The sequence below is a fragment of the Homalodisca vitripennis genome, chromosome 1 (assembly GCF_021130785.1).
Source record: "Homalodisca vitripennis isolate AUS2020 chromosome 1, UT_GWSS_2.1, whole genome shotgun sequence".
Classification (NCBI taxonomy): Eukaryota; Metazoa; Arthropoda; class Insecta; order Hemiptera; family Cicadellidae; genus Homalodisca; species Homalodisca vitripennis.
In genome coordinates this window covers 56,048,781-56,065,177 of record NC_060207.1, presented here as the reverse complement: position 1 = coordinate 56,065,177, position 16,397 = coordinate 56,048,781, and the positions used below count along the sequence as shown (strand labels likewise).

At 31.9% G+C, this 16,397-nt stretch overlaps 1 protein-coding gene and 1 long non-coding RNA gene across 6 annotated transcripts in view; one reads left to right on the top strand and one right to left on the bottom strand.

Annotated features, from left to right (window-relative positions):
- LOC124361845 (solute carrier organic anion transporter family member 74D-like) overlaps positions 1-16,352 on the top strand; it is a 44,464-nt gene extending 28,112 nt beyond the window's left edge. For 4 of the 5 annotated variants that reach the window (XM_046815879.1, XM_046815870.1, XM_046815887.1 and 1 more), the window contains exons 2-13: positions 935-1,141; positions 2,172-2,381; positions 3,624-3,818; positions 5,372-5,512; positions 6,323-6,472; positions 6,892-7,056; positions 10,293-10,488; positions 11,559-11,706; positions 11,993-12,153; positions 12,906-13,009; positions 15,170-15,271; positions 16,067-16,352. In XM_046815879.1, the coding sequence (XP_046671835.1) occupies positions 935-1,141; positions 2,172-2,381; positions 3,624-3,818; positions 5,372-5,512; positions 6,323-6,472; positions 6,892-7,056; positions 10,293-10,488; positions 11,559-11,706; positions 11,993-12,153; positions 12,906-13,009; positions 15,170-15,271; positions 16,067-16,230 (1,943 nt within the window). In that variant the 3' untranslated portion in view covers positions 16,231-16,352. Of the gene's footprint in view, positions 1-934; positions 1,142-2,171; positions 2,382-3,623; positions 3,819-5,371; positions 5,513-6,322; positions 6,473-6,891; positions 7,057-10,292; positions 10,489-11,558; positions 11,707-11,992; positions 12,154-12,905; positions 13,010-15,169; positions 15,272-16,066 lie in introns of those variants that run through there. The other variant, XR_006922400.1, reaches the window with a different exon arrangement.
- On the bottom strand, positions 10,249-11,565 carry LOC124361865. Its single transcript, XR_006922401.1, has 2 exons — positions 11,388-11,565; positions 10,249-10,519 (listed from the first exon to the last, which is right to left on the bottom strand). It is a non-coding gene; the product is annotated as an uncharacterized LOC124361865 (long non-coding RNA).
- Positions 16,353-16,397: the final 45 nt, after the last annotated feature.

The following is a 16,397-nucleotide window of genomic DNA, read 5'->3' as shown; positions in this document are numbered from 1 at the left end:
CCCGTAAGCTATTGTCACAGGAGACTGGTTGGAGTGCCTGCATGGGCACTACCAAAAACTGTTATAAAGGAGTGCAAAATACCATGGGGGTTGGTGAGGAGTACCCCTTATAAAATGGTATGTAGCACAAACTATTGAATAACTGGGTTTTAAAGTTTCAATGACACAAAGATTATTGCTTCTTTCATACCCCATCATCATCAACTCCTGATGTATTAGCTTTTGTGCCAAAGTTCAATCTCTTTATTATAATACTAAATAAACATGATTGTGAGGCTTTTGAGTTCTGTGGTGACTTGATCATGCAAATGCCAATATTTAGCACACGGAACCAGATGCTGCCAGTCCCTTTTATGTGTTTTTCTTCCTAATTGATTAAAAAATTGTAAGTAAATTGTACATAACCCTGGTCCAAAATCCGAGAGAATCAAGGTCCCTAATGTTGAGACAATAACATTTTGGACTCTACCTTAATTTGAAATGATTAGGTTGAACTATACATGTCCATTAAGTTATGTATTGTCTAGACCACAGCCTCTATAACAGGTATTTTGTAAATAAATGCTCCCTATAGTCACATTATGTTTGTTTTATTTTAAAGTTAAAAGACTGAATCATTGCAATTCATTATGCAATTTTCTCCTTTTGACATTAACTTCTTACCAAAAAGACTTTAATTAATTACTATAGAACCATTTGAAATTGAAAAACGTATTGAAAAAATTGGTTGTAGTTTTAAATTACATTGTAAAAAAATTTTATTTGTACAAAAATGTATGATATTTTATTACCGTATATGAAAACTTACAACAGACCCCTTTACTATATTGTCATCAAAAGACTAAGTTCTGTGTGAGGATAAGCATACTTTAGTGAAACATTAATATATAAATGTCATATCTAGCAAAACGTACAATCAAGTGATCTATTTCAGTTGAAACGGAAGAAAGAGAGGTGACAAAAGAAACACGTTGTGGAGTGTTTGGCTGTTACCCACCATGGCTGCAGATACTGGCCAGCAAGAAGAGCTATGTGATACTGTTTGGTTTAGTAGGCATGAACCAGCTGGCCATTGGATCATATGCTGTTGCCACCATCACCACACTGGAGAAAAGGTTCAAAATACCGAGTCAGACTTCAGGTAATGACTTATTAGTTCTTTTCAAGCCAATGTTTTGATTAATATTTTTGATTTGGCATACGTATATAATAAGAAAACACGAAAATCAAAATAGACATTTTATATCATTTTATCCTCTTTTATTTATATTGGGCTAAAGCTGTTTTATTTAAGCTTGATAGTAATTATCTGTTAACATGCAGAAAATAGAGACCTTACAATCCCATGCAACAGTTAGGTAATTGGTCTGTTCCAAGGGATACACTGTAGGTAATTAATGTTAATGGTCGATATAATTGTTATAGAATCCAAAATATATCATATTTATCAAAATGTAAAGGTAACTTTAGAGTTGAGACAATTAAACACAGGCCTGTGTATGACCAGAATTTATCTCTAGATCTGCAGTAATTTTAAATTTAGAAAATGGTGACTCCATTTTTCACATGCTGCAAGCTTTTTTAATAATTTGTAAAAGTACTAAAACACATGATGCTTATACTGTTGCTTATAGTTTCTTCTTAAATATATAGGAATAGTTAGTCATTTTTAGATACTTTTATTTCAAGTACATACATTGAAAACAAGTATTAACATTCTAAGGAAAATTTTAATTTTGAAATGTCTAAAAGGGAGAGAGTAAAACATGTAGCCTATGTAACTCTAATTTTAACAAAGAGTACCATTTTTTATGCAGCATTTTGTTATAAATATGTAACAGTAAACAAAAATGCAGTGTAAAGATATGAAATTCTTTATTTAAAAAAGTGATTGTAAGAGGTAATCAAATCAGTTTATTGTAAATAAAATTACTCTTACAATACTAAAAGAAGGCTACTACTACATAGTTCCTCTTGATGGATGTTCATTGGATCTCGACAGGAGGTAGCTCTAATGCCCGCCCTTATCCATCCTGAAATCCTATCACTCTGGAAGTCACATAAAATATCTTATAGCTTTAAGTACAGTAAAAGTTTCCTAAGCTTCTTGTACTACTCAAAAAACAAGTTTGTTATTATAAAAAGCAACCATATATTTAATGTATGTCTAGGGATAATCACGGGATCATGGGACTTTGGGACAATCTGTTCATCAATAACAATAGCCTACATCGGTAGTAAGGGCCATAAGACTCGATGGGTGGCTCTAGGCACTCTGCTTGTTAGTGTGGCCTGCTACTCACAACTACTGCCTTACATTCTGTTCGGACCAGGGAGTGATGCTATAGCCATTGCTCAGTCATCCAACTCTACTGATAAAAGTAAATGAAGATTAGTTGATACTTTGCTATTATTTGGAGGTTACTCTGTCTCTATGTACTACTTGTTATTACACAATATAAGTAAGTTTAGATTATGTTGTCACAAGTATATTACTAGTAGTACCAAAGTTGAAGTTAACCTTTACAAGCTCTCATGTGATCTGAGCTTGAAATTTGAGTACTATCTCAAGAGATGTTTTTTTTGCCAGAAGTGTGGGATGGTGCCATGGACACCACTGAATCCTGCACTGATTTTCTGAAAAAATTTTGTTTGGTTTAAATTGTTTTACAAAATTGTCCACTCATTAGTGTAATCAGCATATTAAAGTAGTTAGTGACTAATTCTGTTGGTTGTGTTTATAACATTATCTATGGTTTAAGAGTTACAAATAAATGTCAGTGGAACAGTTACCCCTTTTGGTCATTTAAACAGTTCAAGACAGATTTTTCTCTGAAGATCTTTAGTCAATAGCTGATATTAAACTAAAACACAGGTGAACCACAAAACTTAGATCATAGTCATGACGCCTAAATGTAAGATTAACAACTGAGATTACTGGGAATGCTAAATGTATTGATCAGCATTTTCATCTGATTTTAGTGTTAAATGCAAATCTATTATTTCTAAATCATCACATTTTTATTTGAGATTTAATGCTGAAAATTCACAAAATGTGGATTATTACTGAAGATATTATTAAAGAAACACGCTTATCAGAAAATTAAACTATTACTTTATAACATTTTGAAGGAGTATGAATATGCCCTTGCTTTGGGATCCATACACAAAATAAAAGACTTATGCAAAGAAATAAGGATTTAGATTTCAATATTAATTATTGATCATTAATATCAAACTACAATTTTTGTAAAAGAATCAATCCCAGGTTATATTGCAATAAGTCTTGTTGCTACAATACCTTTATAATTTTGTATACAAATCAGTAAATGAAAAAATAGCTTAGAAACGTAAGTTAACATAACATGTTTCTAAGTGTGACAAATTTCTGTTTAGGTGAGTATTTACTTTGAATAAGGAAGCTCTCCATTTTAAAATACACTTGGATACTATATATTGGATACAGAATATACATTTTGAACCATATTGGGTAACTAACTCTATTACATCCTTAAAAATCTTTTAATATCTTTAAATATTCTATACCATCTTTAATGTATTAATATTCTCTTTTTACTTCTGGAATCTTTTATTCATAAAAGTATTTCCTTAAATTGTTTCAGCTTCTATCGCCTCCAGCTGTGGCATGGGTGCGTTGTACAGTGAGGATTGTTATGATGGCAACACATCCTCAACTCCAGCCATACTCATCTTCATGTCACAGTTTCTGCTGGGTGTTGGAGTTTCCATGTACTGGACCCTAGGGATAGCATATCTCGATGACAATGTTAGAAAAAATCAAACTCCATGGCTCATTGGTGAGATAATCTTTATCTGCAAACAGAACCAAATTATTCCAAAAATTTAGAATTCCATATCATGACCATTTAGGATTAAAAGTATGCCAAGAATAGGGCTCCACTGCCACTGGTATTTTTTGAGGGCAAAGTCAAGGTTATATATAACAAAAGCAATAATTTGTAACAGCCACAGTAGCAATTTAGAGATAATATTTAACTCTCTTCTCACCACAATTTGTTGTTCCTATTTCCTCAATAACACAATGGCTATCCATTGAACAAAAGCCATTTTCACTCAAAACCCTGAAACAAAATGACTATAAAAGTGATACAGTTGTAGTGATAATAATGATGTTTGTTTTAAGCTAGGCAGCTTTGTGTGCCAACTTAAGACTAGCAAGGACTGTCCTACTTATAATTGCAGCTTGTATTTAATCCCGAATCTGGTGAAGTATATGCGGAATGCACATATTATGAAGCTGAGGTGTTGACTTTGATACTGAGTGCCAGCAGGTTAATTCTCTGGCTGCTACTGCTAATAATCTTCTCTTATCTTACTTATCTTGTATTGCTGAGCTGAAGTGGAGTCTTGAGACAACTGTGAAAGCTAAGAAGACGAAAATGATTACAGATCCCTCATTCACCTTAAGAGAAGATGTGTTTATCACTCTGGTGGTTGCTTATGGGGAATACTTTGGTGTTAACTTCTATTTGAGACCATAAAAGGTGGGTGGAGACATTCTTGTGCCTTGATCAGATAATCTGAAGCCTCGTTTGAAAACATAGCAGTGAAGAAAAACGCTACAATCATTTTGCATTCTCTGTCTTTATCACAGTTTTGTTTTTAGTAAGGTAATGTTGGGAAACTTGAGATTGCTGTACATGATTCGTCTTAATAAAAGCATGTGCCTTTGAGCTTTTTCTATAGTACCATGCAAGATGATTGACTAGATGTTCCTTATCTGGCTTTCATTTTTTTTTCTGTTTGATGATTCTTGGTAGGTTGCAAACCTCATATAAATCACTATCCCTGATCATTACGTCAGTGTCCTAACCCATTTGGTAGAGAAATAAATTGCCTGGGCTATTACAGCAGTGTCCCATACCCAAATGGTAGAAAAGCAAATTGCCTGGGCTATTACAGTAGTGTCCCATACCCAATTGGTAGAAAAGCAAATTGCCTGGGCTATTACAGCAGTGTCCCATACCCAATTGGTAGAAAAGCACATTGTCTGGGCTGTTACAGCAGTGCCCCATACACAATTGGTATAAAAGCAAATTGTCTGGGCTCAGAATATGATACTCTTCATGAGAGGCATTTACTCACTCCCCCACTGGCATGTCTGTTAGTAGAGAGGTACTTCAAATTGTTATCATCTAGCATCAGACTGGATGTTCACAGAATACCAGTAAAGATGGCACTTAATTTAGAATATTAAGGCTTTGGTATGTATTTAAAGATTATGTAGTTTCCAAATATTTATTTTGAAGTAACCTTCACTAAGTGATGTATTTAGTATAAACTTATTTTTTGCAAGAGAATTAAGAGGTAACATTTATTTTGTTTTCAGCAATTTCATCAACAATCCGCCTGTTCGGGTCACCAATAGGTTTTTGGGTGGCATCTAAGGCAGTGGAATTTTACGTAGACCCCACTCTCTCGCCCCCCATCACTGATAAGGATCCGCGGTGGATTGGAGCATGGTGGATGGGTACACATACTAAATCAAAGATAAATTTAGCTTATAGAGAGATATTTGCTCACATCACCAGCTTGTTTCTTTTTCTTGATTTGCAATATATTTTAGTAGTTCTTTGAAGATACTATTTATTAATGTGTGTCCATGATGTCTTCTTATTTTCAAACAAATATACAAATGTAATTTAAAGTCCAAACTAATGTTTTCTTACTACTCCTACATCCAGTAATAGCAGAAACAATGTACATATAAGGCCTTGATTGGTTACTAGGTAAATGAAGGCACACAGTCAATAATACAAGGCAATAAGCCATAAGCTTAAATTACCAAATTTAATATAGGACAGAATTTCAGAACTAATTATTTAGAGTAAAGAATTGAATAAATTTTAAAATTATAAACACAATTGTTATAAAATTGTGACACAGCAGTCTATAATAAGCCTTTAAACCATTACAAAAGACTTCATTTACACTCCTTACTAGAAACTACTTTACTAATGCTTTGGCAATGAAAAGGTATTTCATAAAATGCTGAAATCTGTCCACTTGAAATATTGTGGTTGTGCCCTACCTAGTAACAAACAAAAGAACTAGTGATTACAAATACATTATAAAATAGTATTATACATGTTATATTGAGTGAGCTCTGACATAATATTAATTATAATTATTGATAGAATATTCCAATGGATCACAACTCTAAAAAAAAGATTTAGCATGGTAGCGCTACAAATTGTCGCAAAAACGTTTAGCACACAACCCTCATATCTATTTTCTTTTGAAGTCAAAGACTAAAATAATAAGTTATTCTCTTTTTCAGGCTGGATTCCTTTTGGTATAATTGCATCCATTTTCTCAGTTCTTTTATCGCTTTTCCCCCGAGTGCTTCCAAGAGCTTCACAACGGCTGAAAGAACAGGCTCGAGTTGAAGTTAAAACAGAAGAAAAAACAGGAAATAACACTTTTGGTGGTAAGAATTAATTTCACTTACCTACAAATTAAACAGCCATCATAATGTTCCTTGTTTTCATGACAAAATAAATAAATAATACAACATAACAATGGCAAAAAATATGTCCTGACTAAAAACCTACAATGTTAAATGAAATAATGGAATGTTAATCAGAACTGACTTCTTATAATATGTATGACATATTTATAACCAGCCAACTTTTTAAAATGTTGTGGTTCAAATACATATATTGGGAAATCAACAAAACTTAATCTTACCACCTAATTGCTAGTTTTTTCTACTAATAAATCTGTCTACAAATGTATTTATGTTAAATAATGTTAGCTTCTTAGAACGGTATAAACATTAGTATAGAACAGTATCTCAAATAAATTAAAAGGTTATACATTGTATAGCTAAGTATATTGTTGTTTCAGGATTTTGTCAGATGCTCAAGCGGCTGTTTAGAAATCGTCTGCTACTTTGTAATACTTTCAGTTATGTCTTTTACATGTTTGGAGTGTTGTTTTACTATGTATACATGCCAAAATATATGGAAAGTCAGTTCCACATGACAGCTTCAGATGCAAACATGATTACAGGTAAGCATCAGGTGAGAACAGTTTACGTCATTTAATTGGATTTCTTTCCTGTCTCCTCTTTAGTTCTTGAAAACTGATGAGTAAATAGTCACAACATACTTTTAGTAAACCAATAAATATGTATTTTGTATTGTTATGATTTTCTTCCGTAGTTCTTACGTCAACTATGTCAATTAATTTATAGAGCTGTATTTTAAAGTATAATATTCTTTGTTTGTTTTCACTACAATTAGTTTCCAATTATCACATTTATTATTCATAACTATGGTTTCTTTAGTGTCTATAATTATTATATAGGTTAACCACAAATTGTTTTTGTTTTATCTCCAGCTGTACCGTTTGACTCTGTTTAATAATTAAAACTATTTTTAAAAAACATTAAACATATGTTTAATGAATTAAATTTTTAAAATTAAAAAGTTCAACCATACACATTTAACAATAGATTTTCAAACTAATTTTTTCTGGTTGACTATTCAAAATAAACTAAAACTAATTAAAAGAAATAAAATAATTATATTAATGTAACCCATTATTCAGTTAAAAAAATATAAATTTTCTTTTAGCAAGTATCTTTTACCAATATTTCTAATAAATGAGTAGAAAGAGTATTTTTTAATACAGCATTAAATCAAATATAAATGATGATTTTGCTATTGTTCTTAGAATGCAGGTCCTAACTAGATAATGCTGTGTGGAGTAGATGTTTGGTTTATGAGGAGTGGGGGAACCGTTCTGGTTAGTGTTCAGTTCGGTACTGCCGTCAGTACAGCCATGGCCGAGCAAGAAGTCCCTTCGTCTGTTGCACAAAGGATTATCATAAAGTTTTTAACCAATGAAGGCGTTAAACCATCTGAAATTTTAACTTATTTGCGGACACAGTTTGGGGACAGTACACTATCTCAGAATTGTTTGTTTACATGGGGAAGAGAATTCAAGGGTGGACGAGAACAGTCATGATCGACGCCCAAGGCCAAGCCTTACAGATAAGGCTATTCATGAAATTCGAGAGCTTATTGAACATGATCGCCATTAACTGTGGAAGAAATTTCAACAGAAGTGCATATCAGCTATGGAAGTGTTCAATTCATAATGACTGATAAGTTCGCTTTCAGAAAAATAACTGCTCAATGGGTTATAAGGTTGTTGACTGAAAACCAAAAACAGGTTAGGTCAGAGAATGCCTGGAAGGCTTCTGGATCAATTTCTACAAAAAGGGTAGGCATTTTTAAAGTGCATTATTACATGCGATGAGACGTGGGTAAATCACTACACCCTCGAGCTTAAAATGGCAAGTAAGGAGTGGGGTAGAAAGGATGAAGGTTGCCCTCTGAAAGCCAAAACTTCTCTTTTCTGGAAAAGTCCTATCAACAATTTTTTGGGACTATAGGTGAATTTTATTTGTCGATTTTCTGCATGATCAACAAACAGTGAATGCGTCTTACTACTGTCAGTTGTTAGGGTCGGTGAAACCCGCCTATCGAAACAAAAGAAGAGAAATGCCTATCAGAGATGTCATTCTCCTCAATGACAATACCAGGCTTCACACCATGGCTTTGACAAGGGAAACACTAGAAAAAATGGGGTGGAAAACCCTTGAGCACCCTCCTTATAGCCCTGTGACTATTTTTTTGTTCACGCCTATGAAAGAGATACTGTGAGGAAAACTATTTGAGAGTAATGAAGAAGTCGAGGAGTACGTGGGCAATTGGCTTACAACTTGCCCTCAAACTTTCTATGACCAGGGAATACTGAAACTTCCGAATCAGTGGCAAAAGTGTGTAGATCACGCAGAAGAGTACATTGAAAAATATTAAAAGAATAATAAGTGTAATACACGTTAAAACAATAGTTACCAGTAAGCTTTGTCCAGTTATTTCAATCAATACAGCCATTTGCAAGTTTATGCTAGTTGCACAGGTGCAGCTCCATCAGCTTTTTATACTTAAAATATACAATATACGAGTATATTTATTTACTTCAATTTAAACTTGATTTTAATTAACGTAACATTATGTGCAGCTCCTCTTGATGTGTATGAAATTAACAACCATCAATCAGTGAAAGAACTGGCAGTTGTTGCTGTACCTTTCTCTTAATACTGTCCTAACCAGCTAAACATTCATTTACAAAACATCACCAGACCAACCATTACCAAACAAGACAATATTAATTTAGCTTTTAAATGAAAGAGATATTAACTATCACAAATCTCCTACAATACTTTATTTTTTTGGGTGAAATATTCTGAAATTTATTTCTTTATCAGGTGGCTCCACAAATGAAATATTGTTACTAATAATTGACCATACGATAATGATAAATCAATTAATGGCCATTTAAAACATATAATTTGTCTCCAGTTGATGTATTAACCTCTCATTGAAGAATTTGTTATTTCAACTATAATATTGAACAAATAATTTATACTTACTCTAATTTTTCAATAATATCTCATTATGGTTAATAATGATGTTACAAAGGATTTTTTTATTGGTTTCCCTGATGAATTGTAAGATAAATGAAAATTTTTAAAAAATAGTTCACATTAAATTATATTACTTAATTTCACTGTTGGCTATGGAATATAATGCTATGGAAATAAACCAATTAATTTGTAGAAGTGTATTCATTGAATCAAAATAAACTAAATTTCTTTCAATTAATATTTAATTTGTATACCTTAGTACATGGTGTAGATTAGTAAATTGGTATAAGATTTATAAATTAATGTATAGTTCCTCTCAGGTATCAATTAGAAATACTTGTATGTACTATTTATATAGAATTTTGATGTTATATTCAACTTTCCCACTTCATGATCAATAAGATAACACAAGAACAGCTAATACAAATAGGAACTAAATGTATGGGAGGAAACATAAAGAGGGAGGGAATGAGTGGAGAAGACCAAGTAACAATCAATTTAACAGTTTGGGTTATTGCTGGCTGGTACAATGTGTCAAATGTTCATTAAGTGTTTTGTTGTTTTCCTCATTTTTATGCAATTTTATTTGCCACTCACTGACAGTTTTTTTGCAGTGTTTTAACATGTGAGAGATTGTGATTGAACTTTAAAGCAATTTGCTCACACTTACTTTTTTGTCTTTTGTAAATTTTCTTCAAAACATATTAAAAGTACTGCCCAAACTATCATAATTTTACTTTATGCTATTAATTAAATGAAGATTGTGCAGTATGGAATTTCTTGTTGTAATCTCACATTTGTTATATAGGAAACGTAGGACTAATTAGTTCAGCAATTGGTGTGATCGCATCTGGTTATGTGGTGTCAAGCTTCAAGCCATCAGCCAGAATGATTACAGGATGTAATTTTGGTGTAGAAGCTCTTGGAGTGATATGTATGATTGTTTATGCTCACCTGGGCTGCCAAGGGAACAATTTACATGGGCAATGGGCTGCAGATGGAAGGTAAGTTTCAGTTTTTCAACTCAAAAACTACCTGAAATAAAAACTCACTTTTTCCAGTCACACTTATAAAATTCAAATTATTACTAGAAATATTTCTTAAAGCGTCTTGCCAATTCACACCACTATAATTCAGATAGAGGATTTTGTATTCTATTAAACGTAAAAATTGTTTACCAGTTTCATTTAACCCATAAGTACTATAGACTTTTAAAGTAACATATAACTTAATTACATAAATAAAAAAAAAATATTTTCTACTATTGTATATTTAAATTTAATATCATAGTAACAATTTGTTAGTTTTGTATGTATTTAAATAGGGATAAATATATAGTTTATTATGTTTAACTCATTATAAAAGTGCAGTTTTTGTTTTAGTTCTATTATGGCTTTTATTATTTTTTTCTTAGCTTTTAAAACTATTGCAAGAGTATCAAAATCTAGAAAAGTATGCAGAAGTACTGAACACTACACTTGAAAGTCTAAAGAATTGTAAAATCCAGAGATTAATATATAGGAATAATAGTGTCATAAATACTATTGAGGGATGTGTCAGACTGCAACACTTTATTTGTTCACCTTCTTTGAAATACAAAGAAAACTTACATGAACTTTTCATTAGTATAATAATTTTGATTTGCTTTCCAACTTCAATAAAATAGTACTTATTTGAATATTATTTCAATCCAAATATAAAATCATCAAACTGAGCTGCATTTTATTAGCATGTTTTAGTTAGCACAAACACTTCAGTTTTCAACCTGTGCCACATTCAGTTTACAAGCACTGAATTAGAATTTTCGAGCAGTCTCTTCACATCAATAACCTTTATTTACGTAAACAACTAATTTTGAACTATAAAAGATATGATACTAAAGTACATAAGACTTTTTACTTACCAAGGAATAGTCAACATTACTAGTTTAGAATAGGGTACATAATGAAGCTGAACAAGCAGCAATAAGAAGTTCAGTAGGCATTTACACAGAATAAGTTTTCTAACCTCAATTAATGAATCATCACAGTCAGACATTTTGAGCAAATAACATATGAATGAATAATTTTTTCAGCTGGGACCTGAATCAACAGTGCAATAGTGAATGTAACTGTGGTCCTTCAGTGCCTTATGAGCCAGTATGTGATCTAACTAGGTCTGTCACATTCTTCTCCCCTTGTCATGCTGGCTGCTCTGAAGTCGTCTTCTATGAGGGTGTAAAGGTCTGTACATTTGTGTATGTATACTTGGGCAAACAAAATGTAACTACGTGATTATAAAAAATCATTATAACATTTTGAACATTGATGTTTTATGAACAGAACCATTTTGATACTGCGATCAGTGTTTTGACATGATGTGAACTGTAAAACATAGTTGTTAATTATGTCATCACCGCATAAGCTTAAAGAATAAGAGTAACAATACAAATTTATTTTCTTGAATACTAAGCACTCTCATATTTAGCCTCCTATTTTGCCGTTCAGCTTAATGTTTATGTTTCATCAGATGTTTAAAAACTGCAGCTGTATCCCAGAAACATTCACTGCTGTGGACTCGTTCTGCCCTGTCGACTGTCAATATGACCTCATAATATTCCTTGTCATATTCTGTATTATGAGCCTCTTATCGTCCATGAGTCATTCTGGTCTCGTCATCATCCAGTTCAGGTTGGTAAATGTTATTTCGCAGTACAATATCAAAACTACTGTCACACTGTTTAACATGATTGGTCTTCAAAATTGATAAAGTAGATCAAATAAATACTTTGAGACTTTAATTGCATTATTTCATGTACTATATATACATAAACTTTGTATATACAACTGTTGATGATACATTATGATATGTTACAGTGAAGAATGTTCTGTAAAGTATTTGTGTAATTTTGATGACAAACTCATCCACAGTGTATACATGGTTTTGTTATTCAGGTGTCAAGTTTATGCTTGAGAAATTGATTTATTCTTATTTGAAGACCACATTTTTTACTATTTGAATAACAACATTTGTTTGTTTGATATATGCTGTTCTCATCTACTGGTACAATTAGTTTTACAGTAAGATTTTATGAACTTTAAACCATTATTGTGTAACAGTATATTGTATCCATATAGACACAGTAGTAGTACGTACAGTATTTACCAGAGCGTTCTTAAAAATCTGGGTAAAAATTGATTTCAGAGTATAATTTTACCCAGACATTGATTTTTTTGAGTTTATTCCCTTTTGTTACTTTGTCAAGTATGGTAAACTTGTTTTGTATGTAATAGTTTCAATTTGAAGTCCATTAAAAAATATGTAACAATCATCAATAGTAAAAAAAAATAGGATCTGTTAACTAAATAAAGATGTATAAACGCAGTGCAGTAACAGTATTTATTATTGATAGATTGTATAACTTAAAAACAATTTATTCTAGAACAGTTGATCCAGAGGATAAGTCCGTTTCTATTGCGCTGTCGGAGATGATGTGCAGTGCCCTGGCATACATTCCAGCACCTATTATCTATGGGTATCTGATAGGTAAATACGCACATTTCATTAATATGTCAGATATACATCGATATGTCACAAATTTAGTTGATTATAGCTACTCTATTATTGATTATACGACCATGAGACAGATATAAGATAAAACAGTTGTTTATAAAGTTTTGTTTTAATTACCTGAGTTATCCACTGTTCTCATCTGTGGATATCGTTTTTACGAAAACAGCCGCAATGGCAACTTTGCAAAGAAAATTTCAGTATATTTTGTGGCTAACAAAGTTTGATAGTGTGATTTCAGTGAAGCGTGAGTGTCATCAAGTGTTTCATGAAAATCCCTTTCACAGATGCAGAGTTTATTGATGGGATAAGACGTTTAAGAAAATAGGCAGCTTATTGGAGAAATCACGGACAGATAGGCTATATACAGGAGATCAAACTGTCGAAAACATTCAAAACAGTTTTTTAAGAACTACGAAAAAGTAAGAGCAGCTGTGTGGACATGAGTTGAATTTCCCTAAGTATACAGTTCACAAAGTTTTGAAGAAAGATTTAAATTTAATGGTTAAAAACCTCAAATATTGCATGCTTTGAAGTCTAATGACAAAATAAAGAGGTATCACTTACTGTTGTTATTCTATATGAAAATGGACTGGATCAGAATTTTATAAACCAAATTGTTTTTAGTGTTGAGGCAACTTGTCTGGAAATATGCATCATCATAATGTTTGTATATTGAACATTTTAAACAACGAATCAGAGCTGCGATTGAATGTTACCCTAGAAGTCCGGATAGAAATATGGGAGATCAAAGTTCGCTTGAACGTCTACAGAATGATTCATGGTGCTCATGTTGAGCTCAGATAAACTGAAGTAAAGTCGTACTCTTTAATCCTATGTTAATCTCAATCTTGTGCTGTATATATTTTTGTGAATAAAGTTATTTATATGTGTGACATGACTTTGTGGACACACTGTACATCATTTTAATGATAATGCTAATTTTAACACTTGAAGTACTAGAATCTTGTGTAAACTGAGGAAGATCTCTGTAGAGTCACGTATTGTAAAACTTTGGTACTGAAGGTGTTAATAATCAAAGGTTTTTGCCATTGACCTTATATAATCTGGCAAAACTCCCCCTTTTTTCAATCCTGGCTATGCTAATGTCCCTGATTGAGAATTGTGTTAAGTATAAATTTGCTGGTTGGCAACACACTACAGTGTGGATTAGTTGTTCCCAATTCTTTTTTCTCTCTCATGATATTCATTATATTTATATGATGGTATCATAAAAAAATCAGGGGGGATTAAACCCACAATCTTCCTTATGGCTATGTCACTACCTGCAGTATCAAGTTAATATAGATATTGGTTGAAAGAAACATGTTGATAAAATTATGAAAACAAATGTAATAAAAATCTTTCTCTAAAGGAAGATTCAATGATTGAATGAAATATGATTTGTTGAAACAACTAATACTCAAGGTAGTTTAATGACTCAGAATTTCTCAGTTTAGAGTCTATGACCGATTCTTGATGTATTTCTCATTAATAGCTGTAGAATTCAGAAATTACAACTTAAGGATTCAAATAAGTAACAAAGTACCAGAGATGTGAAAGTTTAGCACCACGTGTAATTAAGGTGGTCAAACAAGTTGGAGATTGGAAAACATGTTTTATGTTAAATTCATTGCCCTTTAAGATAACTCAAATACAGAGAAAGTAGATCACTCCACATCTAATTACAGGCAAAATACAACAACAGTTACTACTAGAAAGCATGCTGACGCTATCTATTGGGAAAATGTTACACGTACATGACATAAAAAAGTTAAGTTATTTGCAACACTATCTTTTTATATTCACCAAAAGTCAATAAGCTGTCAGTAAAAACTCTAAAACAGTATATATTAATTAACCTTATACAAACAATAATTTTAAAATTAATAAAACTTACAAATTATGTCGAAACATAATTTGAGACTTAGTTTAGATGCGCAAGATACAAAAATAATTGAACTAAAATAAATAAACAAATATTTTTGTGATTCTTTTTTACAAAAATTATTGAGACTAAATACTCACATTTATTGGTAAAATTACAATATATGAAATTATTAAGTGATTTCAATTTTTCTAGATCCGCATCTGATGGAATGTTAGGTTTCTAGTTTTAATTTAATTTTGTTCCAGACAAATCTTGTATGGTGTGGGGTCAGACATGTGGAGAGAGGGGCAACTGTTGGCTGTATTTTGGTGAAACACTTCGCTACTATGCAAACTACACTTCTGCAGGTAAGAGAAAGGACACTAGTGAAATTTAATACAATCAAAGCAATTCTTAGATGGTTTGAATCCAATTTATACTTTTATGAGGGCTTTATGGTAAGTCGGTGAGATGATAATACTGTTACATATTGAGTTTTTATATTTTCTTAGTGTTAAATCTTGAAAGAATTTATATGAATTTAATTTTAGCTATTTTGGATCTTGCAGATTGAAAGTTCTGCTATTCCAACCTTGTTTGATTAAAAGCTCCTTACTGCCAGCCAGTTTTTTTTGCTGGTGGTAGTTCATGCAAATCCAAGGTTTATGCAGAGATTTGGATTGTATTGGAGCCATTTCAGCTTCATTAATTTTACAGACGCAAATCAGCAGAAAGGATTAAGGTGTACCAAGAATTTCATTTGGCAGGGGGATAACTGCACACCCACATATCGTAATACATATACTATTATTTTTTGTTAATAATAATTACTGTTATTATATTATACTATCAGATGTTATAAATAATTTTAAGTACATATTGGATTGTAAATTCTTAAATCCAGAAAAATTTTGAAAAGGGATTCACTCCCATATTATTACTGTGAATCCTGCAGATGTTTATGTTTTTATGATAAAAAAAACCTTTTTTAGAGCCAGCTTTAGAAATTTTTCTATTTATCAAATAATGTTGTAAAATACAAGTAGGATGTGGGCATATCATGAACAAATGCAGCATAAATGAAAATGCAGGGCAAATTTCAAAAATGGCAGCGAAATAATGACAACCTAATCAGCCTAAAATTGATATTTGTCATGTTTTAGGGTTTCTAACAGTTGCTCTGGTGTTTGATTTTGGTACTTGGTATTACTCCAAGAACCTTGCCCTCTATGATGAGGACTGTACCGAGGACACAAACCATCAACTACAAGGAGAGAACAATTCAAAGCGTAAAAAACAGAGCCTCATCCAAGATGAAGCTTTATAACACTGTGGATAAGTCATGGATGTATTAGTATTTAATGTTTATATGTTAATGAAATACTGTAAAATAGTTCTTGTTAAGTTATTACTCAATGATTTGTAAAAAAAGTTTCTTCTTCCAGATCATATGAGTACACATTTATTTCTACCTCATAGAACCATAATTTTGTT